This window comes from Gobio gobio (assembly GCF_949357685.1).
Source record: "Gobio gobio genome assembly, chromosome: 5".
Lineage (NCBI taxonomy): Eukaryota > Metazoa > Chordata > Actinopteri > Cypriniformes > Gobionidae > Gobio > Gobio gobio.
Window position 1 is genome coordinate 44,778,298 of NC_137101.1, and position 27,989 is coordinate 44,806,286.

A 27,989-nucleotide genomic window follows, 5' to 3' on the forward strand; every position below is an offset into this window, starting at 1 on the left:
AAAATAATTCAGGAAATGAATATTATAATATTATTTTTCCAATATCTAAAAGTGGCTAATCTGTGGGAGAGAATATAAAAAGAGAGTAAATGTCATTTCGATCCACACTCCATACCAGATGGTGGCGGTAATACACCATTTAGCTGTTTGTCAACCGCTAATAAAATCTAAATAATAAGAAGAAAAAGTGTGAACGGGACTTTTATTTTGGTGTGGTGATGTGACGTCATAAGGCTGGCCGCGCTTATGCATCGGTTGTGATTCTGCGGAAGAAAGGTTTGTTTTAAGAATTTCATCTGTTTAAATCGATAGAAACCGTTCAATGATTCACAGTTTTTACAAGCAACGTGAAAATAGTTTATTCACCATTGAATATAACATTGATGTGCTTTAACTAACTTTAAATAAACATATTTTGTGTGAGTAAATCGCATCCACACCAGTAACAGAAAAGCTGCGTCTCATTTCTCTTCCTCTATCGTGAATCAGTTCATCATAAACACGAGTTCAGTCTCTGGCGAGTAGCGATGGAGAAACTAAACTTTTTGAAACTCCGAGACAATTGAATCAAATACTTTGCAAAATGATTCAGTGATTCGATTCACGACTCGTGCGAATAAAACGGTGCAAATGAACGAGAACAACAAACGCTAACATGTATCATTATCATGACAACTTTAACAAACTGCTAATGTTTTCATGAAAGTGTAATCATTTAAATACGATCTGTAATTCATTCAGTATCGTATGTAGATCATAAATGCCATGATGTGTCTATATAGTAATCTGTATCTGTAATCCATTAAAGGGATAGTTCACCCAAAAATGAAAATGAACCCACGATTTAATCACCCTCAAGCCATCCTAGGTGTAAATTACATTCTTCTTTCAGACATTTTTCCCGTAAGTTGAATACAGAAGGCAATTCGCCGGAAGCTAGATAATGTGCTTTAAAAAGTTTTAAATCTGGATATTTTTCTTACACAAAAACATCAACTCGCTTCAGAAGGCCTCTATTAACCCCCCCTGAGCCGTGTGGAGCAGCTTTATGATGGATAGATGCACTTTTATGGACTTCAAAAATGACCAGTGGTGGAATGTAATGACGTACAAATGCTTTGTTACTTCACTTAAGTAAATGTTTCCCGTATCTGTACTTTACTTAAGTAGCATCAATAGTGCATACTTTTTACCTTTACTTCATTACATTTTGTAGCAATTATTATACTTTCTACTCTACTACATTTCTACAACATTCCTTTACATTTTCTGATCAGTTTCAGGACTCAACATCAAGTGGTGATCGATAGTGGATAATCATATATAATCAGGTTTTTCCTGCATTGGACATTTTTTGGTGGCTGCCTAAACAAATTTTTGTCCCACCAAAGCCTTATTTGATCAGTTATTGTGATTTTATGGGTGATGTAGATGACTACTGCGCTTGAGACAGGGTGCATGTTAAAGCATTAAAACATTGACTCTTCTCTGACCAGCTGACATAAAGCATACTTTCAATAAATGGGAAACAAATCCTATCCAGTTATGAAGTGTTTTCTGTGTGTTGACAAATTTTTGGGTGGTGTAAATATATTTTGAAGCAAAATTCTCATCAGTGTTATATCAGCTTTTACATACTTAATTCTGCATATTTGTGATATTTACCCCAGGGAGTTATTTACTTTATAAAGGCCATTTTTTAACCTTATTAAATGCATGCATCATCTTTCATGTCAAATTCTTACATTTGATCAATACATTCAGTTATAATAATAAGACATATAGGGCTGTTACCAATCACATTAAATAATATACACTGAAAAATTACAACTACAACAAATAATGTTATGAGATTGATGTTTTAAACGTTTGAATATACAAATATGAAAATATCCAATGATATTTTAAACATGAAACTAAACCGCCAATAGGTGGCAGCAGGTGACGTCTTAATGAGTGAGTCATTGAGTTGTTCATTCAAACGCTGAATCATTCAGTGATAAAACACCGCGCTGAGTGTTGCTTTCGTTTGGAACCATTTTCGTCAGTGAAATAGAAAAAAAAGTCAATGTTGTTTGTGTCTAAAGTGTAAGTAACTTAATATTAACTAGGCTACTTGTTTATTGAACCACAAATTTCAATGCAACATTTGCAATCGTGATGATATTCAGCAAAACAGCTCCCTTAGTCGACTCGTGTTATTAACAAAATCAAGTTATAAATAAAACTCAAACTTTTAAAAACGTTTTACCCCAGTATGTTTCTTCTGTGAGTTTATAGTGCTGTTATGTTCATTTGTTTTGATTTCTCCATGAATGTCTCTCTCATGACTTTGTTACACTAAACCTTATCAATCACTGGTTACATTGAAATATAATAAAAATATGAATAATTCTTGCGATTCTGCGATAATTATTAACTTTTAAGATACTTGTCTGGTCACTTGTCCCGGACAAAGATCAATGTCGAGCCATTACAGTCTATGGTCGAGCCTTGTGTTCATTCATGATTAGGTTCTTTCGTTCTATAAAGCGGAGGTGATCGGTTCATGCGCACGCTGCCGTTTGTTTGAACTGAAGGCCAATTTATACTTCTGCGTCGAGTGCACGCAGAGGGTACGGCGTACCCTACGCATAGACGCGTTGGATACGCCGTACCCTGACGCGCACCTCTTCAAAAATGTAACAACGCGTCAATTATACGCGGACCGCAAGCGCTGTGATTGGTCTGCCAGAACCCTTCCCTCAGGTCAATAAATAAATAAAAAATATGCAATAGGAGTGTGTGTGTGTGTGTGTGTCCAGAAATTGGATGATAGTTCCTTACGTCTGCTATAACACACTATTTTGCAGTCCAGCGATTCTTTATGGTAGTAAATAAATACATAGATCCGCTGAGTATAGTTTATTTATTTTCTCATTAAAACCAAAGATGTTAATCAGTAATTGTATATCAAGAACAGGGACACATTAGGGTATATTTCGTGAATGAAGTCTCCGCAACAGCAATCGCTTGCTGAGCCACCGCTGCTGAAAACAGCGGCCACGAGCTAGCGCCAGATCGCCTTATTTAACTTTACTAATCAACTAGAGATGCTTAATTTGTATTAGATACAACAACTCAAGCTGCAAGAAAAGCCGCTCTCTCACTGCTGCTGATATTCCGACATGAATGTACAGATTCTACACATCAAGCTGCTTCTTCTTCGGCTGTTGTCTTGATTACACCAACATGCCCGAGGACACTGCCTTCTAGTGTCTGCATGTGGAATTGCACATTGACGCAGACAACAGCGCAGAAGTATAAATGCTCACGACGGCGTCGGCTACGCGTGTACACCAGTGATGCGCGGGTTGATCCAAAATGAGCGGGTGCCCGCGGTTACCCGCGGTTACGAGTCATCCAAAAATATTTTTAATGATATTCGGGTCACGGTCGGTCGGATCGTCAATAAATCCTTATTTACCTTTTGAATGTTGAGCGTTATTAACTTTTGAATAAATGCTGACGCGGGACAAAATGCCCGATTTCCCAAAACGTTGAACTGAGCAATGCCATTGTACCATTTTAATAGGCTACTTTTAAACGCATTTAAAGTCAGTTTTATGTATTTTCTGAGAGGGGGCGGGATTTTTGTTGGGAAAGTCGGGGGAGAGACGCACACTTCGATTAGACTGGATAAACACATGCAGCATCTTAATTGTTAAGAAAATTAAACGAAATAAATGATAAAAATCAAGCCTGTATTACATAACACTAGGCTATATCATACAGCATTCAGAAAAATAACAGTTTGCGCTCCTAAGGGCTTTCACACTTTTCCAAATGTTTTCCAAATGTGGGCTGATGAATTCTTCAAGCCGGGTCGAAACATAAACATCGCGTTCATCAATAATATGCATCTGGAGCTGAAATGGAAAATGATGGGCCGCCTCAAGAACTGCCTGCTCTCGCCGCTGCACCTCTGAGCGCACCACGCCAGGGCCTGAAACATTTTCTCAATGGCCCAATGAGCTACGATGAGCATTTACTACTTTTAAAAAATGCGGGTCAGGAAGCGGGTCGGGTACAATATTTTCTTCTTTTTTTTTGCGGTCCGAGTTGCGGGCGGGTTAGTTGAAAACGTCGGGCGGGTGCGGGTTGTTTATACATTGACCCGCGCATCACTGGTGTACACTACGGCGTACACTCGACGCAGAAGTATAAATGGGCCTTGAGACCCTACAGTGATCTGTGAATGTCACACCACATTAGAGCACCAAAAAAGATTGCGACAGCTCGAGAGACGTCTAAGGTTAAAGGTTCCGGGTTCTAATCTGCTCTCACATACCCCTTTTCCACCAAGGCAGTGCTAGAGCTAGATCGGAGCCAGAGCCTACAGGGTTTTTCCTGGGTCAAAAATGGTCTTCGGTGGTGGCTGACAGAAATGGTCATCCATACACACACACACACACGCACGCACAGTAAAAAAAGTACCCTACCCACGTGATCTGCAAGCGCAATACTGACAATACATTTTAAATAAATTCAAAGAAAGTTTGTAACTTTTGCTTTTCTTATTTTGATCCCACAAGAAAAAATACTATAGTATATTATAGTAAAATTACTCTAGTAAATACTATAGTGTTTTGAACCGTACTATAGTAAATATACTACAGTAAACTAACAAAGTGTAGTAAATACTACAATATACTACTATTTACTGTAGTACTTACTATAGCATGGTTCAAAAACACTATAGTATTTACAAGAGTAATTTTACTATAATATACTATAGTATTTTTTTCATGTGGGTTACCTTGATGTTTGTTTTTGTTCCTCATTTTTACACTATTTACTGATAATTGTTTTGGTATATAATCATATCAATATTAAAAAGTAGTATTAAAAAATTAACAAATAGCCTAATTTTCTGCCATATACAATTTCATAAAATGATCAGCTAGCTAACAACAACTTTGTTCTGGGTTCACCTCACTCCAGTCTAAACCAAATGATTTTAGGCTATTTATTTTACTACACATTGTCCACATAAATAAGCTGAAAGACTGTGGATAATTCAAACTAATTCTTACTATCCACTTTTGCTAAAGTGGGTAAGCACACTTGTGTTCTCATTTCAGGTGTTGTTCTGAGTAAATGATTAAACTGATTGGTGAGTTCAGTGTTGGACAGATCAGTTGTTCTAACCAGTCGTTAAAATGATTCGGTTCAGAGGAGTCATTAGGTGGCGAATCGGACATTAGCAGACGTGTTGTGTGCGACTCCCTTCTGTTAGAACATCGCGAAAGATTTGTCAACACACAGAAAACACTTCATAACCGGATAGGATTTGTTTCCCGTTTATTAAAAGTATGCTTTATGTCAGCTGGTCAGAGAATCAGTCAATGTTTTTTGAGCGCATTTCACACCCAGCGGTAATTAAAGGAAGACATCGTCTGATAGCGCCACGTGCAACATGGATTCGGTCTTCCGACCTTTTGATTTTGATTAACGTAATATGTGAAATATTAGAAAGCTAAGAATGCTTATTTTGAAGACAGAGAGAGAGAGAGCGAGCGGGAGAGGAGCTCACTGGTCGTTCTCTCTGTCACTCAGTTAACGCAAGCGCAGCAGTCATCTATTCTACATCAATCATAAATCACAATAACTCATCAAATAAAGCTTTGGCAGGACAACAATTTGTTTTGGCGGCCGCCAAAAAATTTTCAATGTAGGAAAAACCCTGGCCTAGTTTCAAAGCGGTTCTTTGTGTTTCCACACCCAAAGCTCCGAGCCAGTAAAAGTGGTTCTTAAGTAGCACTAAAACATTGCTGGGCTAGAACAGGGCTAGAAGTAAGAACCGATTACGTCAGGCGCTGGGGGCGGGGTCAACAAGACCAACACAAACTTGAGATCCGCCATTGTTGAAATAGCAGCTAATGGAGCTAACAGCTGCTGCTCGTTTGTAATCTCCGTCTATACAAATTACGGCGAACTGCATGAATGCGTTGGATTCGCTGTGTTTTCGTTGTGTTTTGATGCCGATGTAGGATCGTAAAGCCATGTGAATCAATAGTAACGCAACGTTTGCTTTGTTGATGGAAGGCTTGTTCGCCTTTGCAAAATTTGCATTCCCGGGGCTAAATATCACATAATTGGGTCAAGACATAAGACTTCAACCCGCGGACATGAAAAACGGCCCGCAGCAACAGTGATGAAGCGGGAAAACCGCGGACTTGGAAACACTGCTGCTGCCTCGCTAGCGTTGCTGAGAGAGATGAGACGTATACAGTGACATAAGACTGGCTCTGTTGCGGCTCTCAGCAGTGGAAAAGCAAACGGTTCTTAGAAGGCTCCTCAGTCGAACCAACTATGAACTTGGACTAGCCCTGGCTCTGAACTACCTCGCTAATTAGTTTTTTCTTCTTCATTAAAATCAAAGATGTTCATCAATGGTTGTATATTAAGAGCATGGACACGTTTGTGTGCATTTTAGTTTGTGATTTCACCTGAAAGAATAGAGTCTCTCTGCAACGCATTAAGCGATAGATTGAATCGCTAGTCTGTGAGACCAAAAGAGAATGTAAACCCCGCCTACTTTGATTTGATTGGCCATCTCAATCATTTTGACATTGACGAGATCAGCCTCACATTCTGTTCCTGTCAATCACGCGGTGTCAACCAATTATACTGCATGAGGGAGGGGCGAGCCAACTCACTCTCTCTCACACACACACACACAAAGGAGGCAGCAAGCGCAGCACACGCAACGACTCCGCAAAACGGTGCTTTTTAACGGTGCAACGGTGCTTTTTTTAAACGGTGCTTTTTAACGGTGCAAAACGTGTGGGCCACACTAACACTAAACTTTGATGTCAAGTAGGGGGCCACAAAATATTGAGCCACGAGTTTTGAGACCCATGAGTTAAAACATCTGATCTGTCCAACACTGAACTCAGTTTAATAATTTACTCAGAACACATCGGAAATGAGAACACAAGTGTGCTTACCCAATTTAGCAAGGGTGGATAGTAAGAATCAGCGTGCGTCTCAATCAGCTCCCTAGTTCAGTAGTCAGGGCGCTGATCAGGGAGTCAGCTCATAGACTTATGTCCTGATGAGTGCCCTGACTACTGAACTAGGGAGCTGATTGAGACACACCCTCAGTCTTAATAATCCAGTCTTTCAGCTTATTTATGTTGACAATGTATATTAAAATAAATAGCCTAAATTCATTTAGTTTAGACTGGAGTGAGGTGAAACCAGAACAAAGTTGTTATTAGCTAGCTGATAATTTTATGAAATTGTTTATGGCAGAAAATTAGGCTATTTGTTTATTTTTTAAATACTACTTTTTAATATTGATATGATTAAATACCAAAACAATTATCTGTAAATGGTGTAAAAAAAATGAAGAACAAAAACAAACATCAAGTTATCAAAATAAGCTGAGCAAGAATTACAAACTGTTTCTTTGAATTAATTTTTAATGTATTGTCAGTATTGCGCTTGCAGATCACGTGGGTAGGGTACTTTTTACTGTGCGTGTGTGTGGATGACCATGTCTGTCAGCCACCACCGAAGACCATTTTTGACCCAGGAAAAACCCTGATAATGTAACTTTAAAGGTCCCATGGCATGACATTTTCATTTTATGAGGTTTTTTAACATTAATATGAGTTCCCCTAGCCTGTAATCTGGTCTAGGCTTGGGCGGTATCCAAATTTTGATACCGTCATTCTATTTTTATACCTCTATTTTACCTCGGTATACGGTATTACCGTGAATAATTAAAAAATTATGACGTAAGGCTCAGACAGCGTCACCAAACTGTTGGCTTGTGCCTAAACCGTTCAGAAACTGAAAACCAAACACAATAACAAAATTACATGCACAACTATATTAACAACTTTTATTAGCAACAAATAGCAGTTAATAAAAAGTGCAAATACAACAGTCAAACAGAATTAAATTAACATAAACATCCAGAACAGTTTTCGCGCAGAGACGCGCACACAAATCAATTAAATTAAATCACACCACCCGAACAACCTTTAATAACAAAGAGCAGCTTATAAAAAAGTGCAAATAGGTCAGGGACAGTCTGAGCCTTCTGTCATCAGACAGGACGTGTCTGATCGCTTGGGCCTGCTCGAGGATGCACTCCACCTTTGCCAGTTTGGAGCCCCAGCGAGTTGCGCAGTCCTGCTGATGGATGGATGGATTAAATAATTAATTAATTATGAATAAACGTTTAAATGAATGAATAGGCCTAAATAAATGATGGAAGGCGGTGGTTTCATATATGCGACCTTAGGTTCGAGGTATTTCCATCTCTCGCAGTCACATTTTTGTTGCACAATTTGCAAATTGCCTCGTCCGTATTTACCGCATCTCCCTTCTCGTTCGGTCGAAACCCGAAATGCAGCCAAACTGCAGAAGTTGTGTTCTTTTTCGAGACCAGGTCACTCGGTGCGCGACTCGCCATCTTTCCCCCCCTCTCTCTCTTTCTCCATGATGACAACCATGCATACGCATTTTTTGGCATTAAATAAATTATATTTAATATTTAATCCATATCTCCTAGAGTGCATTGTTTTTTTATGACGGTATTGAAACTGATACTGTTGTTATTTTTAGATCCCGCTGTATACCATATTACCGCCCAAGCCTGTATATGGTCCCCAAGTGGCTAGAAATTTCAATAGGCTGTCTTTCTCTGCCTTTGAGAGAATAAGAGCTCAGGCGAGCCGATCTGAAATCTTCCCTGTATGTCGTCATATGAGAAAAGGTTGCCCGCCCAGAGAATTTGGAGAAAATGGATATAGTTTATCAGTCGCGACTTCTACACAGGCTTTACAAACAGACTTTTACCATATGGATTCGACAGCACCGCCACAAACACAGGGTTCCCACGCGTCCTGGAAAACCTGGAAAATGAAAGACCAATTTTCCAGTCCTGGAAAACACATGGAAAATGGGAAAAAAAGTAAAATGTCCTGGAAACGTTTGCGTTGTCCTGGAAAATAATTGTCCCTCCTTGTGGATGAACACAAACGGGTTAAACATTTTACGCATGAATGTCTGTTTTCAAGCAAGTACGCAATTTGACATCTCAGTAAGCTGGTAGGACTTGCCTCTCTAAACTACGGACATTGTGAGTTCTGTGGCAAATGTGCACGTGTGGTACTCCTGTCTGACAACCAGTGTTAATTTCGTTAACGAAAACTATGATGAAAAATGTTCGTTGACGACCTTTTTTTCCCTGACTAAGACAAGACGATGAGAGAAGACACCCACATCATTAAACGATAACTGTGACTAATAACACATGCAATATCGTTGACAAAATAAGACGAGACTGAAATGTGTATAAAAAAAATTTAAAACGTGACCAAAACCACTTGTTTTGCTGAATAAATGAGACAACACATTACATTCTGTTTTTACCAGATTTAAATAATGAATCCTCTCTACACTGTTTAAGAAGCGCGGGTGATCAGAAAACACAGACAAGTAAGCTGGAGTTCAGCGATCTTCATTTGAGATTTTCTACTTAAAGTGTCATTCAGTCGGTCTGTGTTCTGTCACGAGCCGATTGCGCTGTTTGTGAGATTAAATCTGCGATCAAAATTCAGGCTGATACAGCAGTGTTTTTAATGTTGATCATATTATACAAGCAAGAATGCAATGTTTCCCGAATATCCACGATTTCAAACGTGACATTTAGGGCTGTCGCGGTTATGAAATTTACCTTGCGGTTATAATGGGTGGCTCAATAGCGCGGTATAACCGCATTTTTTTATTTTATTTTATAATTTTTTTTACAAACCTAATTTATCCTGATTTTACTGCATAAAAAGCTCTGTTGTTGAGTTATGTAGCATAAATTGTTGCTTTTTAACTGACAAAGATACACGTTTTAAAACATTTTTGTTTATTGTTAAATGCAAAACAGCAACAAGAACATGCCTTTTCCCATTAAAAAAATAAAAGAAATCAAATAATTTTAACGTATCATTGATATAATTGTCCCTATATCGAGGATCTAAAAAAACTGGCCTTTGCCAAAAGGTTTTGTAAGGCAGCTGGTTTATACTTTCCCTGTAGAACACTACACATTTTGTGCTTTATGTCCGATGTTAAGGTGGTATCCTCGCTTGATGGTTTAAGCATATCTTCTGTCAGGAGTTTCAGGACGGGTTTGACAGAAGACACTGTAACGTAGCTTTCGCCAGACAGCAGATCCGTAAACTCAGCCGCGGGTTGGGTACTCTTGTATCATTATTAATTTATTTAACATCAAATGCACATGACGAATTGTAAAACAAGGCCAAAAAAAAAAAAAACTGAACACTGCGGTTGCCGCAGTTTCTGCGGTTGCTTTCCTTCCTCTGCGGTTGGCTTGTCAATAGCGCGGTTTTACAATATTGCGGTTACCGCGACAGCCCTAGTGACATTGATTTTATACAACAGTTCAACAAGCTAAGGGTAACTTTTGTTAAGTGATGATGTGACGTTACTACATTTAAAACAGTATTGTCAGTAGCCGATCATTGCTCTATTTTGCAACGAAAGCCACAGCAGAACTCCAGCACACAGTGGTGATTCGTGAACGAATCTGTGGCTTAGTATGAACGAATCGTGAGATTTAATGATACGTTCATAAATACAGCCACTTGCTTCGTTACTGAATGAATGAATGACTCGTTGACTGACTGACTCACTCACTCACTCATAAAGACAGTGACTTACCACCACCTACTGGCAATTTTTATTTAATACAACAACAAGTGAACAAGTGTGTGTGTGTGTGTGTGTGTGTGTGTGTTTTGCGGACTGTCGACTAGGGATGGGCATTTTTGTCAATTTCTCATTTCGATCATCGATAGGTCTCAAAAACGAGTACTCGAGTACTCGGGGGCGGGGCATGTGCAGGGGGCGGGGCATGTCTGTCATTGAGATAATGAAAACTGTTATTAAAATGGTTGTTGACAAATACAAACGTGCCATGAAAACAGGTATATGAAAACATAAACATATAAAACAAAAAATAACTGCTAGATTATGATGCATAAATGTCTTTGAAAAAGAAACATCTTTATAAAATGACCGTCTCAAATAACCAAGTCAGTAATATCGCGCATTGCCTTTGAGCTGAAACTGAAATAACACCACCCTGCAGAGCTTGCTAGCTGGTTAATAAACTCAACCAAACGCACCCTATATCAATATTAATATGAAGATTATTATGAACCTATTACGACATAAATCAACACAAAAGGACGTGAATGGGCACATGAACTTCAGCGTGCTAGATTTTACAGGCTATGGTTTGAAACGGAACATTTTGAATGCGCTCTTCCCTTAACAACGCTAATACACGGACAACGAAAGCACACAGAAACAACATTTTATTAAAATCGTGTTCTCATTATAATGCTTTGACAGATTGACTCTGCACATCATGCACTTCATTTTATTATTCATGATCGACGTGTTTACAGACATCACTGCACGTTTTCAAACTCATAACGAAAAACAACTTTAAATAAACTAGGTCTACTGTTAAAAAATATGAGAACAGTATAGCACTGCTGCATTACTAATATCAATGATTCTGAGAAAGAAATAGCCTATCTGAAAAGAATATGACTGTCTCTAAACCATCATGTCGAGCATGAAATATGCGTTTGAGCCGAAACTGAAGAGAATGAACAGCCGGTATAATGGCAGCGCTTTGCTAGCTTATTAAGCTCAACCAAACGCTTCTTATATTAGATTAATCAGATATAGAAAACATAAAAGTAATCTTACAACGTGCATCTGCAGAAAAGGACGCGAATGCGCACATGAGCTTCACGCGCTAGTCTGAGTGTTCTCGCTGGTTTCTCTGTGGATCAGCTGATACACGGGGAACTGAGCACAGATCATTTACAGCTTTCTTTTTCCATCGTGTTCTCATTATAATGCTATGATTGGCGCTGCACATCTTGCACTAACCATTCAATGATCAGTGATTCCAGACATCACTGCAGTGCACGCCTCAGTTTCACTTAATTTCGCCGCGGTCTGGAGGCGTGCTGTATAACGCTACCAATCAGACCTCTGGTACCGCGCAAAACGACGCAATAACCAATAAAAAAAAGAGACAAATATTTATTTTTCAGGGCGATTATCGTTCTCATGTTCGATGATCGCTGTCAAGTTCGAGTACTCGATTACTCGACCACTGTTGCCCATCCCTACTGTCGATGCCATGTGGAGGGCAAAAAGCATTTAAAGATTGTGGCCAGTACAGTACAAAATGTCTATATTTTGTAATCAAAAATATAGGTTTTATTGTTTTTTTGGGGGGAAATTACTGCGTGCAAAGTAATGGAGTTGCAAAAGTCTGCAAAAAAAAAGCTGCACAACACAAGTGGTACTCAAAATATTTTGACGAAGTTGGCAGGTCTGGTGACGCTACCAACCAATCAAATTGCACATTTCCTTAGAACAGTTCTGCTTCCCAGTGTTTTCATCTGTATTTGTTGCTAGATTTATCGGTTTTTTATACCCAAGTAAGGATTTATTTATCCAAAGAAGGGCCAAAGTTAGCGACTTTCTTTTAAAGAGTGTTGCTGTATCGAGTGAGAGGTTTTTCTCCCTCTCTCTGTTGAGTGACAGAGGAGCAGTGGAGAGCTGTGGGCGTGTCGTCACTCATACATTTGCATGAAATATATTTTTGGTTTTAGTGGAGCCGTAGCGAGCACGACGACAGCTTCGAGATAGTGACGGGTAACAGGTAGTCTTACCGGGCCATGTTCCACTCAGTATTTCATACTTATTCTATTGTCCGACAGCAGAAACAAAAAACATGTAAGTAAGCAAGTAGAGGAAAGCAGGTGGCATTGTGAAAGACAACAATCTTTGCACAACTATAATAGATATAACGGTATAGGTACAATATCACATCGGTTTCAAAATATGTCTCGATGTGATAATATCGGTATATCGCCCCGGTCTTAGTTGTGATAACTTGACTCGCACTGTAGCAACTGGAAAAAGTCTTGAAAATGTCCTGGAAAATCATTTCAAGAAAAGAGTGGGAACCTTGAAACAGCGAGGACTTTCTTTCTAAATCGTTTAATACTGTTTATGCATCAGTGAATCAAGCCAGTGACTGAAACGATCAACAACAAACAAATGTTTTTTTTAAATGATTAGACAAGAAAGCAGAAAGCGATCAAATAACACTCCCTTTATAATGTTCGGATCTGTCAATCACACGTCATGAGTGTATCTGCACACTTTCCCAAACTGCCATAATAACGAATGACACTTATGCTGCACAACAAAGCTCTTACTGTATTCATATCGATGTCATGTTTGCTGTTAGTTGTGGTTGAAAGCATTTTGTGAGAGAAATAGCACCGCAATGACGAGATCACTGCATTCACGCGATCAACAGACTGCATGTGTACTCAATGCTCATCACTGCAGCCTTTCATGTGATGGTAAAAGATTAAAAAAAAAATGCTATTATCAACACTTTGAATTCAAATTTTGTGCAGGTTGTGGCAGGACACGGAGGGAATGAAATGGCAAATATATGATTTTATATTGCTATTCCAAAATGGCAGGATCATAACTTGTAAAAAAAAAGTTCAAGAATTGTTTTGAAATCGGATCGTGACTCCCAGAATCGGATCGTGAGGTGCCAAAAGATTTCCACCTATACAATGATGTATTGTTGAATAATACAGAAGATAAACAGTTAAAAAAAATAATCGCATATTAAATCGCAATCGCAATATTGGTTAAAAAAATCGCAATTCGTTTTTTTTCCAAAATCATTCAGCACTAATTACAACGCTGCACAAACCATATGCCGAAACCTGGCAAGTCTGGTATCGTTCGACTCGGCAAGGCTTCAGGAATTACTCCCATGAAAATAAGTCAACCACAGCCAAAGTTACATTTACATTTACATTTAGTCATTTAGCAGACGCTTTTATCTAAAGCGACTTACAAATGAGAGCAATAGAAGCAACTACAACAGTCAGAGGCTACAGTATGCAAGTGCTGTAACAAGTCTCAGTTAATCTAACACAGATTTTTTTTTTTTTTTTTTTTTTTTTTTTTTATAAATTAGACAGACAGAAAAATGAATAGAATGTTAAGTGCTATTCTTGATTGGTCAGGTGCTGCTGGAAGAGATGCGTCTTTAGATGTTTTTTGAAAATGGCTACAGACTCGGCTGCTCGAATTGAGATAGGCAGGTCATTCCACCAGATGGGGGCAGTCCAGGAAAAGGTCCGTGACAGTGATTTCATGCCTCTCTGGTATGGCACCACAAGGCGTCGTTCACTGGTAGAACGCAAACTCCTGGAGGGTGTGTATGTCTGAACAAGCGAGTTAAGGTAAATTGGTGCAGAGCCAGTGGTTGCTTTGAAGGCGAGTACCAGTGCCTTGAATTTGATGCGAGCGGCTATTGGTAGCCAGTGGAGTCTGATGAAGAGAGGCGTGACGTGCGCTCTCTTCGGCTCATTAAAGACCACCCTCGCCGCTGCATTCTGGATCAGTTGCAAGGGTTTGGTAGTGCATGCCGGAAGGCCTGCTAGAAGAGCATTACAGTAGTCCAGTCTGGAGAGAACAAGAGCTTGGACCAAGAGTTGTGTGGTCAGCTCAGATAGGAAGGGTCTAATCTTCCTAATGTTGTATAATGCAAATCTGCAGGACCGGGTTGTTGCAGTAATGTGGTCAGTGAATTTTAGCTGATCATCGATCACAACTCCAAGATTCCTGGCTGTCCTGGACGGAGTTATGGTTGATGATCCTAGCTGAATGGAGAGATTGTGATGAAGTGCTGGGTTGGCTGAGACCACAAGCAGTTCAGTCTTTGCAAGGTTGAGTTGCAGGTGATGCTCCTTCATCCAGGCAGAAATGTCTGTTAGGCAGGCAGCAATACGAACACCAACCGTGGGATCATCTGGTTGAAATGAGAAGTAGAGTTGAGTGTCGTCTGCATAGCAGTGATAGGAAAAGCCATGTTTCTGAATGACCGATCCCAGTGATGACATGTAGATGGAGAAGAGAAGTGGTCCAAGCACTGAGCCCTGTGGAACTCCAGTGGCTAGATGATGTGACTTAGACACTTCACCTCTCCATGACACCCTGAAGGACCTACCTGAGAGGTAAGACTTGAGCCACTGGAGAGCAGTTCCTGAGATGCCCATCTTCATGAGAGTTGACAGGAGGATCTGGTGGTTAACTGTGTCAAAAGCAGCAGACAAATCCAGTAAGATAAGTACTGTGGATCTGGAAGCCGCTCTTGCCTGCCTCAGTGCCTCCGTAACCGAGAGCAGGGCAGTCTCAGTTGAGTGGCCGCTTTTGAAGCCTGATTGGTTGATATCCAGGAGGTTGTTCTGTTCAAGAAACGTAGAGAGCTGGTTAAAAACAACTCGCTCGAGTGTCTTTGCAATGAAAGGCAGAAGGGATACCGGTCTGTAGTTTTCTAAAAGTGCTGGGTTCATAGAGTGTTTCTTAAGCAGTGGGGTTACCCGAGCCTGCTTAAATGCTGTGGGGAAGGTCCCGGTGTGAAGAGAGGTGTTGACAATGTGAGTGAGTGCAGGAGTAACAGAAGAAGAAATGGCCTGAAGGAGGTGAGTGGGGATAGGGTCAAGCGGACAGGTAGTGGGGTGGTTGGAAAGGATGAGTTTGGAGACTTCAGCTTCAGAGAGCAGAGAAAAAGAGGGGAGCGTGTGTGTGATGGTTGTTGAGATGTGCGTGTCGGTTTGTGGTGCGGAGAATTGGCTGCTGATGGAGGAGGTTTTTTGTGTGAAAAATGATGCAAAGTCATCAGCTGTAAGAGTTGATGAAGGATGTGGGGGGGGGAGGACAGAGGAGCGAAGAGAACGTTCTGAAGAGTGCACGAGAGTCAGAGCAGTTGTGTGTTTTGTTGTGATAGTATGTAGTTTTAGCAGTGGAGATGTTACTAGAGAAAGAAGCGAGAAGAGACTGATACAGGGTCAGGTCAGTAGTGTTTTTAGTTTTGCGCCACTTCCTCTCTGCCGCCCGGAGCCCAGAGCGATGTTCGCGGAGAACATCAGACAGCCAGGGGGCAGAGGGAGTGGTGCGGGCTGGCCTGGATGAAACGGGACAGAAGTTGTCTAAGCAAGATGTTAGAAGTTATAAGCATTTGAAGAAGAGAAAATCTCCACTAGGTGGCGCTGTTTGGAAAGTTCTCAGGCTCCTTCGGGGCATCGTGCTGATGACCCATACTGAGTTTCGTAACAATCCGTTCATGTGTACATAAAAATACAGCATTTTAGCACACAATTCAAAATGGCCGACAGCCAAAATGGTCGATATGGTAAAAATGGATAACAGTCGACTCTGCATGACGTCCCGAATCTAACGAGACCACTTTTATGATTTTTTTTTACACTTTTTTTGAACAAACGATTCAGAAGTTATAAGCAAAAAATAACTATTAGCAAAAAATAGTAACCAGTAGGTGGCGTTGCGCCGAAACGCTGCATGTTGCCCCAAGTCATGCTTGTGCTGACATGTATCGAGTTAGGTCTGAATACGATGAAGCGTTGCAGAGCAACATTAAACAGCATACAAATTAAAGCTGCCTAATGTTATTGAATGAAATGTCAACTAGGCCTGCACGATTCTGGGAAAAATATGAATCACGATTTTTTTTCACGATTCTCTGCAACGATTTTTTTTCTCATGAAGTGTAATGTTTTATTGCACACATGAACCATGACAAAACAAATTGGCAGTACCAAAAATATTTGTTTTGGCACATAGAAGATTGCACATCACCACAAGCCTGTAAACATAGAGGCTTCAATGAATAAAGAAGAAACACTCTTTAACTGCTTGCCTTTTGTACAATTAGCAAGCAATAAATTATTTGTACTTTTACTTAAGTACTGATATTCAGTACTTCCTCCACCACTGAAAATGACCCAACAGTCAGTCACTGCCATGATAGAGCTTGGAAGAGCCAGTACTTTTTAAAAAATATTTAACTGATTGTGTTCGTCTGAAAGAAGAATGTCTTATACACCTATGATGACTTTAGGGTGAGTAAATCATGGGATAATTTTCATTTTTGGGGCGAACTAACCCTTTAACTCTCTCTCTCTCTCTCTCTCTCTCTCTCTGACTCTCTTACCAGTGACTGAACTACTGAACTAGAGTTCATTGAGACACTCAGAGATTTATTTTGATGTTTCTCTTTCTGTGAATTATTCTCATCTTTCAGAAAAACTCCTGGTGAAGCGACTGAGATCCACGTGACGCTATTATAAAGATGGAGTTCATTAAAGAGGAGATTGAAGACATAAAGATTGCGCTTATTAAAGTGGAGAGTCAAGACTTGAAGATTGAAGAAACATTCAGTTTGAAACATGAAGAAACTGAGGAACAAACAGGTTGGTTTCATTCTCAAAGCTGAACTCAGTCATTTGATCATCATTAAAATGTTCAGCTCTACAGATATAGAGAATATACAGAAGTATAATCATACAGCGATTTAATCCTGAAGTAGCCTAAACAAAACAATTATTTTGTGTAACATTAAACCCAATATCTACTTGCGCTAAACATTTTAACATTCCTGAACGTAAACATTAAATCAAGCAATAAATAATTCAGGGCTCCAGATTAGGGATGCAGCGATTAACCGGTTTCACGATTAACCGCGCTTAAAAACGTCAAGGTTAATGAATCATAAAGGTTCCACTACACTGTGTTTCTGTTGTACAGAATGAAAACAAGGTTACACCAGCGGCGCGCCAGTTTAAGTGACGTGCTTATCAGAGACACGGAGGCTACTGCTTTACTACCGTAGATTAACTATGGCAGAGGGAGGCAGCACCTGCGGGATCATCACCCAGCTTTGTACGCTCAATTAAAGATAATGCATAATAACAGAGTTAAATTGTGTGGCAAATTACTTAATGAAACATTGCGTTGAATATTGTATGAATATCTGAACATGTAATACATAGAAAGAACGAACGGAGTCTCTGCTTTGAAACATAAAAATCCGTTTTATTCTAGCTTAATACAATCCTTTTTAATCAACACTTGAATGTGGGCACGTCTCATTAAAAAAAGCAACATTTTGAGCATAAAGCTGAGAAAATCACGTTTTTGTCAAAGACTACATACAGATCAGATTCAGAGCGATGATCAAACACAGATGGAGTAGATCCGAGTCCATCAACACCCCGGAGCTTCACGGTCCTGTAGCTCATCCTGGCATTTTATTCAGTAACATTAGGACGTTTTGATTTAGATGCTGTTTAATGTTGATGATCGCATTATTTTACGTATGCATCTGCTTGCATGTGAGTTCGTTTCTTTCTGCTTCTTCGTCTGTTTTGATCTGGAGAGTCGCCACCATTTCAGAAGATGCGTAATAGCGCCCCTTAGCATATAACATGAGATGTTTCTTTCCATCATTTTTACTAAAACTTCAAACAGACAAACCAATATAATAGACATGCTTTCTCAAGCCACATGTAAAATGAGATGAATTATTAAAAAGATTGTTAAAATGTCTACATATTAATGACAATAACAGTTCAGTTTATTCCCCCTAAAGTTAATATTAGTTTTATATTAATAATAATAATAATAATAATACTTAAATATTATAGAAATATAATCGTTAATGTAATAAAATATTGAAAATCAACTTAAGTCATTACTCATAGTCATTTAGTTATTAAGTCCAGTCAAAGTTCATCTTTGTATGGATTATTTATTTTAATTTTTCTTATGCTCTTTTATCTTAAGACTGGTGGTGCGGTAGCTGCAGTTCAACAACCAACTGTTGCAGAATCCTTTTTTACCATAATTTCCAAGTTCTCTACCCCAAAGTCCAAAAGGAATGTAGATTTTGATTATTATTTTGTGCTGTAGTTTTTGGCTACTGTGTTCTTTCTATTTCAAAAGTCAGCAATAAATAACACTTTAAAATCAAATGAGAGTTCATTTGGTTTTATACATTAGTAGTTTTGTAAAAAATTAATAAATGCATAATAATTGTGATAATCGTGAAACCGTGATTATTCCTCAGACTATAATCGTACCAACAAAATCTATAATCGTTGCATCCCTACTCCAGATTAACTTTTAAGAGCAGTAGCACTGGTGCCACTAACATCTACAGTAGCGCTGAGGGATTTTTATCATAGTGCAGTTACTAATAATATTACAGCCTGGTTTCACAGACAGGGTTTAGGATTAGGACTTGGTTTAATTAGGGCATTTCAGTAGCTTTTATAAACATGTCTTTAAAAAAAACATGAATGATGTTGAGACCAAACAGAGAAATTTGTACTTTGCAATTTTAATCCTGTCCAAATCTGCCAAGTCTTTGTTTTTCTCACACAACCTCCAGGGTAAATTACATACTGTTTTTCATCCAAGTCGAGGGTATTGACAAAAATAATGTGTTTAAAAATAATTACACAAAAAAATTCAGATCTTCCATGTCTTTATTGAACACTCATTCAACATTCAAAATGGCAGTGGAAAAAGTAAGTGAACCGTTTGAAGTAATATCTGGTTGACACCCCCCCCCCCACACACACACACACACACACACACTTTTTGGGTCGTTGTCCTGTTGGATCACCCACCTTTTACACAGTTTCAGCTGACGTACAGACATTCTCACATTATCCTGAAGAATTGTCTGATATACTTGGGAATTCCTCTTCCCCGCAATGATTGCAAGCTGGCCAGGCCCTGATGCAGCAAAGCAGGCCCAAATCATGATGTTTCCTCCACCATACTTTACAGTTGGGATGATGTTTTCATGATGATATGCCGTGCCCTTTCTACGCCAAATGTAGCGTTGTGTATTTTTAGTAAACAGTGGCTTCCTTTGTGGTGTCCTGCCGTGGATACCCTGCTTGTTCAGTGTTTTGCGTATCGTAGACTCATGAACAGAGATGTTAGCAAGTTCCAATGATGACTTAAAATCTTTGGCTGCCATTCGGGGTTGTTTCTTTTCCTCATTGATGAGTCTTCGTTGTGCTCTTGGTGTCATTTTGACTGGGCGCCCACTTCTTGGTAGAATAGCAACAGTCCCAAAGCGTCTCCATTTGTAGACTGTTTGCCTTACTGTAGACTGGTGAATTTCTAAAGTCTTTGAATTAACTATGAAACCCTTACATATTCCAGCTTTATGTAAAGCAACTATTCTTGATCGTAGCTATTCTGAAAGCTCTTTTTGGCGAGGCATGACTCACATAAGCATGTTCTTCTTGTGCAGAGTAAACTCCAAAAGTTTGAGGGGTTTTTATCAGTCAAATTTATGAAGCAGCCCTGGTGTCAGGCAACTCCCGTAAGGCATGGCAGGGGATCAAGACCATAACCAATGTCCCCCATAAGGGGAGAGGGAATCCTTCTCTGGTTGTGCCTGGAGGTGAGGGACTGGAACGGGAAAACCAGCTAAACCACTTTTTTGTCGCTTTGAGAGTGGCAGTGCTGGAGATAGCATTATGCAGCCCCCTGCTCCCCCTACATCTGTATTAAACTTCAGACAATCGGATGTCTTTTACCTTTTTAGTCACTGTAATCCTCCGAAAAGTGCTGGACCTGACAAAATCAGTGGTAATGTCCTTAAGCACTGTGCAGAACAATTAGCCCCTGTGTTAACTGATATTTTTAACTCGTCTCTTATTTTCTGTGAAGTCCCCACCTTATGGAAATCATCTACAATTGTACCTATGCCAAAACTGCCAAGACCCACAGAGTCCAGCGACTTCCGCCCAATTGCGTTGACATCACTGGTCATGAAGTGCCTGGAGCGCCTGGTAAAGAGGTACATTGTTTCACAAACCCACCATCTTATGGACCCCCAGCAATTAGCTTGTCAAGCCTCCAGGGGGGTGGATGACGCAATTCTGACATTAATGCATCTTTTACATACCCACCTTGAAAAACCAGAGACTCATACTAAGATTTTATTTGTGGACTTCTCATCTGCTTTTAACACCATGCAACCCAAGATACTTGCAGACATCTTAGCAAATTAATTCTATCTTATCTCAGGAATTATTAATTGGATCATGGACTTTCTTACCAGTAGAGTCCAGCGGGTTAGAGTGGGCTCATATCTTTCTGATGTGATGATAACATCCATAGGCTCTCCACAAGGATGTGTTCTATCTCCTTTATTATTTATTTTATACACAAACTCATGCACTAGCACTTTTCAAAACAGGCACTTTATTAAATATGCAGATGAGACAGCTCTAGTAAGTTTGCAACAGGATGGGGAGGTAGATCATGGGCCAGTTTTAGATTCCTTTTTAGAATGGTGTAATAAGCTAAACTTAATATTAAATACCAATAAGACCAAAGAAATGTCAATAGATTTTAGGACAGGGTTCCTCAAACTCTGTCCTGGAGGGCCACTGCCCTGCAGAGTTTAGATCCAACCCTGATCAAACCCACCTGAGCAAGCTAACCAAGGTCTTCAGAATCACTAGAAAATCACAGGAAGGTGTGTTTGATCAGGGTTGGAGCTAAACTCTGCAGGACAGAGGCCCTCCAGGACAGAGTCTGAGGAACCCTGTTTTAGGAAGTCCCAGCAATCCACCAACACTTCAAATAATGGGGAGATTATTCAGGTTTTCACAAAGTATAAATATCTTGGCATTGTATTGGACAACAAGCTTAAATGGGATTCATGGACTGATTTTTTGCACACTAAGACACAGCAAAGAATGTACTTTTTAAAGAAACTGCTTGTTTTTAATGTTAATAACAAAATGCTTCAGTTGTTTTATACTGCTTTTATTGAAAGTGTTTTAACTTGCTGCATCATTTGTTGGTTCGGAAATGCCACTGAATCACAGAAAAGGGTAATTAGAAAAATAGTCACTACTGCCAGCAATTTACTTGGGATAACACTACCAAGCATTAAACACATTTACAAAGACAGAATTATGAGAGAGGCAAATTATATCTTATGTGATTTCATCTCATTTTAAATTATTGCCATCTAGGCATCGCTTCTGCCCACCCCTTCTGACCAAAAACAGATCAAAACTTTCTTTTGTACCACAAGCCATAAAAGCTTTAAATCAGTCTAATTAAGCTAGATATCCAGCTGGCCTGGTCAGATGCAGGGGTCTATAATGCATTGAATTGTATTGTATTGTTGTATTATATGTTTGCTGTCCTGTTATGTTGTGCCTTGCGATTGTGCCGCAAACCCAATTGCCCCAAGACGGGGACAAAGTTTTCTACTACTACTTTCTACTACTACTAGATGAAGATCAGATCACATTTTATGACAAATTAATTCAGAAAACCATGAAATATTGTTATATTGAAATAATGTTGAGAATTATGTTTGTTTTTGTTTTTTTTGTTTGTTAAAGCAATATCATGTTTGCGGTCATGCTCAAATTTGTGAAAAGGGCTCTCTTGCGATATTAGTTTATTATATCACGTTATAAATCCAGATCTCATACAATAACTTTTTGCAACAATATCTTTAATTTTTTTGAGAGCATTTGTATACATTTTTGGTGGAATTTGACACAATCCCTCATTCATTTCTGAATTGGCACAATCGATAAATCAAATTAGATATGTTATTGATTGCATCTGAAGCAGTCAGTTTTACATCCAATCACATTAATGATGTTAATAAATAAATCGGGCAATGCACTGGCAATTTGGTGATATCCCAGCAGTTGTGGTCTTGAAACAAAATCCCGAGTCCACTTAGTCTGAGACCAAGACAAGACCGAGTTCAAATGTGGTTGAGATCGCGAAAAGACCAAGGCTGTCAAAAGTGGTCTTAAAACCGGTCTACAACACTATAACATACTACTCTATACCCTGGTATTGATGCTTTATATGTCTAAATCGTTTTGTGTCTGTTTTTGCCCTAGATCTCATGGCATTGAAAGAGGCAATTCATGACCTTAATGAAAGGGAAGAAGAGAGAGACCATTATGATAAACATCATGATTTCATGACTGGAGAAAAATCGACACAGGCTAAAAAGACTTCCTCACAAAAAAGAGCTCAAAAGACAGAAACAAAAAGTTATTTCACCTGCCAACAGTGTGGAAAGAGTTTCAATCGAAAAGTAAAAATCAACAGTCACATGAGAATTCACACTGGAGAGAAGCCTTACACCTGCCAACAGTGTGGAACGAGTTTCAGTCATAAAGGAAACCTTGACAGTCACATGAGAGTTCACACTGGAGAGAAGCCGTTCTCATGTGATCAGTGTGGAAAGAGTTTCAGACATAAACAAAGCCTTATAGTCCACATGAGAATTCACACTAGAGAGAAGCCTTACACCTGCCAACTGTGTGGAAAGAGTTTCAGACATAAAGGAAACCTTGACAGTCACATGAGAATTCACACTGGAGAGAAGCCATTCAACTGCCAACAGTGTGGAAAGAGTTTCAATCAACAAGGAAGCCTTACAGTCCACATGAGAATTCACACTGGACAGAACCTTTTCACCTGCCAACAGTGTGGAGAGAGTTTCAATCGAAAAGTAAACCTTAACAGTCACATGAGAACTCACTCTGGAGAGAAGTCTTACACCTGCCAACAACGTCGAAAGGGTTTCAGACATAAAGGAAACCTTGACAGTCACATGAGAGTTCACACTGGAGAGAAGCCTTTCACCTGCCAACAGTGTGGAGAGTGTTTCAATCGAAAAGTAAACCTCAACAGTCACATGAGAATTCACACTGGAGAGAAGCCTTACACCTGCCAACAGTGTGGAAAGAATTTCAGACATAAAGGAAACCTTGACAGTCACATGAGAATTCACACTGGAGAGAAGCCTTTCACCTGCCTACAGTGTGGAGAGAGTTTCAATCGAAAAGTAAACCTTAACAGTCACATGAGAACTCACACTGGAGAGAAGTCTTACACCTGCCAACAACGTGGGAAGAGTTTCAGACATAAAGGAAACCTTGACAGTCACATGAGAGTTCACACTGGGGAGAAGCCGTTCACATGTGATCAGTGTGAAAAGAGTTTCAATCGAAAAGAAAACCTCAACACTCACATGAGAATTCACACTGGAGAGAAGCCTTTCACCTGCCAGCAGTGTGGAAAGAGTTTCAGACATAAAGGAAACCTTGACAGTCACATGAGAGTTCACACTGGAGAGAAGCCATTCTCATGTGATCAGTGTGGAAAGAATTTCAGACATAAACTAAGCCTTATTGTCCATATGAGAATTCACACTGGAGAGAACCTTTTCACCTGCCAACAGTGTGGAGAGAGTTTCAGTCGAAAAGTAAACCTCAACAGTCACATGAGAATTCACACTGGAGAGAAGCCTTACACCTGCCAACAGTGTGGAACGAATTTCAGACATAAAGGAAACCTTGACAGTCACATGAGAGTTCACACTGGAGAGAACCTTTTCACCTGCCAACAGTGTGGAGAGAGTTTCAATCGAAAAGAAAACCTCAACACTCACATGAGAGTTCACACTGGAGAGAAGCCTTACACCTGCCAGCAGTGTGGAAAGAGTTTCAGACATAAAGGAAACCTTGACAGTCACATGAGAGTTCACACTGGAGAGAAGCCGTTCACATGTGATCAGTGTGGAAAGAATTTCAGACATAAACTAAGCCTTATAGTCCATATGAGAATTCACACTGGAGAGAACCTTTTCACCTGCCAACAACGTGGAAAGAGTTTCAGACATAAAGGAAACCTTGACAGTGACATGAGAGTTCACACTGGGGAGAAGTCGTTCACATGTGATCAGTGTGGAAAGAGTTTCAATCGAAAAGTAAAACTCAACGGTCACATGAGAGTTCACACTGGGGAGAAGTCGTTCACATGTGATCAGTGTGGAAAGAGTTTCAATCGAAAAGTAAAACTCAACGGTCACATGAGAGTTCACACTGGAGAGAAGCCTTACACCTGCCAACAGTGTGGAAAGAATTTCAGACATAAAGGAAACCTTGACAGTCACATGAGAGTTCACACTGGAGAGAAGCCATTCTCATGTGATCAGTGTGGAAAGAGATTCAGACATACACAAAGCCTTATAGTCCACATGAGAATTCACACTAGAGAGAAGCCTTACACCTGCCAACAGTGTGGAAAGAGTTTCAGACATAAAGGAAACCTCAACAGTCACATGAGAGTTCACACTGGAGAGAAGCCTTACACCTGCCAACAGTGTGGAAAAAGTTTCAATCAACAAGGAAGCCTTAAAATCCACATGAGAATTCACACTGGAGAGAACCTTACACCTGCACTCTGTGTGGGAATAGCGTCACACGGAAAGTAAGCCTTAGGGAACGCATGGATATTCCCACTAGAGAAAAGCCATTTACATGTGATCAATTTTGAAAGAGTTTCAGATGTAAATGAACCCCTTAATTACCACATGAGAGTTCACACTGGAGAGAAGCCATTCACATGTGGTCAGTGTGGAAAGGGTTTCAGATTTAAAGAAAACTTAAGCGCCACATGAAGATTCACTGGAGAGGGAACTTGTAAATGAAACCTTTCCCCTCGTGTTGTTTAATTCAAAGGACCGGACATCAGTTATTATGTCAAGATATATCCATGTTTTTTATTTCTCTGGCTGTTCTGGACTTTTTTGAGATGCTTTCTGTATGTTTAACCGCCTCGAGTCGGCAGTCGCGCCGGCGCGATCAACTCGCTTCTTCCTTATCAGTGCCAAAGAGACTCAAATAACTCTGTCGTTTTTTATCATTTAGGCAAGTGTTATACGTCATTAAAATCTGTTAAGTTTAAAAAAAAATTGTGTACAGTCACAATAAAAACAAAATGTTTATCTTTTTGCAAAATAAAGAAAACAAACATGATGCGTGATCTGCAGCCTCTCTGTCAAAGACGTTCATTCAGATAGTCTTCAGAAAAGGAACTCTAGCTTAGTGAATACTTGTCTCACAAACATGAGACATATGTCTAAAGAAACGTTGAAATGTCAGGTTTTAACCCCCTCGGCGATCTGCTCTTTTTTTCTTATCAGTGCCAAAGAGACTCAAATAAGTTTTTTTTATCATTCATGCAAGTGTTATACATCATTATATTCTGTTAAGTTTCTTTTTTTTGTGTACAGTCACAATAAAAACAAATTGTTGTGCTTTTTGCAAAATAAGGGAAACAAACATGATTCGGGATCTTCAGCCTCTCTGTAAATTATGGCTAGGCAAGATCATTGAAAAAGTTGTTTTCATTCAGCTGAACAAATTCTTGAACTCAATCGGATTCTTTGACAATTTTCAATCTGGTTTCCGACCGGATCATAGCAGAGAGACAGCGCTCATAAAAATAATAAAGGATATTCGCCTCAATACAGTTACAGGCAAAACATCAATTCTGGTACTACCCGACCTCAGTGCTGCATTCGACACTGTTGACCACAACATACTTCTTGACAGGCTAGAAAATTGGGTTGGGCCTTCTGGAATGGCCCTCAAATGGTTCAGGTCATACTTAGAAGGAAGAGGCTATTATGTGAGTATAGGTGACCATAAGTCCATGACATGACATGCGGAGTCCCACAAAGGTCAATTCTTGCACCACTCCTATTCAACCTGTATATGCTGCCACTGAGCCAAATAATGAAAAATAACAAAATGGCTCACCACAGCTATGCTGACGACACCCAAATCTACTTAGCCCTATCACCTAATGACTACAGCCCCATTGACTCTCTATGTAAATGCATTGATGAAGTTAACAGTTGGATGTGCCAAAACTTTCTTCAGTTAAACAAAGACAAAACTGAAATCACTACATTTGGAAACAAAGATGAAATTCTCAAGGTGAACGCATATCTTGAGGCTAAAGGTCTAATAACAAAAAATCAAGTCAGGAATCTGGGTGTGATTTTGGAGTCAGACCTGAGTTTCAGTAGTCATGTCAAAACAATTACGAAATCAGCTTACTATCATCTCAAAAATATTGCAAGAATTAGATGCTTTGTTTCCAGGCAAGACTTGGAGAAACTCGTTCATGCTTTTATCACCAGCAGGTTGGACAATTGTAATGGTCTTTTCACTGGCCTTCCCAAAAAGACCATTAGACAGCTGCAGCTCATACAGAACGCTGCTGCCAGGATCCTGAGCAGAACCAGAAAATATGACCATATCACACCAGTCCTCAGGTCTTTATACTGGCTTCCAGTTACATTTAGGATCAATTTTAAAGTGCTATTACTTGTATATAAATGACTCGATGACCTACGACCTCAATACATTGCAGATATGCTGATTAAATACAAACCCAACAGATCACTCAGATAATCAGGATCAAGTCACTTAGAAATACCATGGGTTCACTCAAAGCAAGAAGAGTCTGCTTTTAGCTATTATGCCAGCCGTAGCTGGAACCAGCTTCCTGAACAGATCAGATGTGCTCCAACAGTAGCCACTTTCAAATCCAGACTCAAAACACATATGTTTAGCTGTGCATTTACTGAATGAGCTGTGCCACTGTACGTCCGACTGATTGCACCTTATCTTATGCATTTACTCAATGAGCTCTGTGCTTTGTCCGAACTGCTTGCACTTTAATAATGTTTCAATTTAACCCTGTTTTTATTTTTAGTTTTAATTATACTTTTTATAACTGAATATTTTTATTTCATTTTTTTTATACTATATATTTTTATTTTATTCACCTATGAATATTTTAATTTCATTTCTGTAAAGCACTTTGAATTGCCACTGTGTATGAAATGTGCTATACAAATAAACTTGCCTTGCCTTGCCTAATCTGATTCTCTTCAGAAAATGACCTGTAGCTTAGTGAAAACTTGACACACAAACATGAGACATATGTCTAAAGAAACGTTGAAATGTCAGGTTTTAAATCATGTAAATCAAAACGAAAACAAATATTCTGTGTTTATGTAATCTGTGTGAAAAGTGGGAGATATCAGTCGACTCATTACTGACTCATTATTAGCTAATGCGGCTACACCCACGGACCCCACGCTCATT

The 27,989-nt window shown here is 39.4% G+C and overlaps 2 protein-coding genes across 2 annotated transcripts in view; one reads left to right on the forward strand and one right to left on the reverse strand.

Moving 5' to 3' along the window:
- LOC307126529 (uncharacterized protein) overlaps positions 1 to 27,989 on the reverse strand; it is a 1,210,917-nt gene that overhangs the window by 1,102,332 nt on the left and 80,596 nt on the right. The window lies entirely within an intron of this gene.
- Positions 225 to 27,753, forward strand: LOC307126226 (uncharacterized protein). Its single transcript, XM_079816657.1, has 3 exons — positions 225 to 276; positions 17,249 to 17,417; positions 22,914 to 27,753. Exons 2-3 carry the CDS (start codon positions 17,297 to 17,299, stop codon positions 25,298 to 25,300), a joined length of 2,508 nt encoding a protein of 835 aa, XP_079672783.1. The 5' UTR covers positions 225 to 276; positions 17,249 to 17,296; the 3' UTR covers positions 25,301 to 27,753.

What these genes read in the sequence shown, in the direction of transcription:
- LOC307126226 (XM_079816657.1), top strand. Translation starts at nt 17,297, where the DNA reads ATGGAGTTCATTAAAGAGGAGATTGAAGACATAAAGATTGCGCTTATT. An exon ending in AGAAACTGAGGAACAAACAG is followed by an intron (nt 17,418 to 22,913) that starts GTTGGTTTCATT and finishes TTTTTGCCCTAG; the next exon opens with ATCTCATGGCATTGAAAGAG.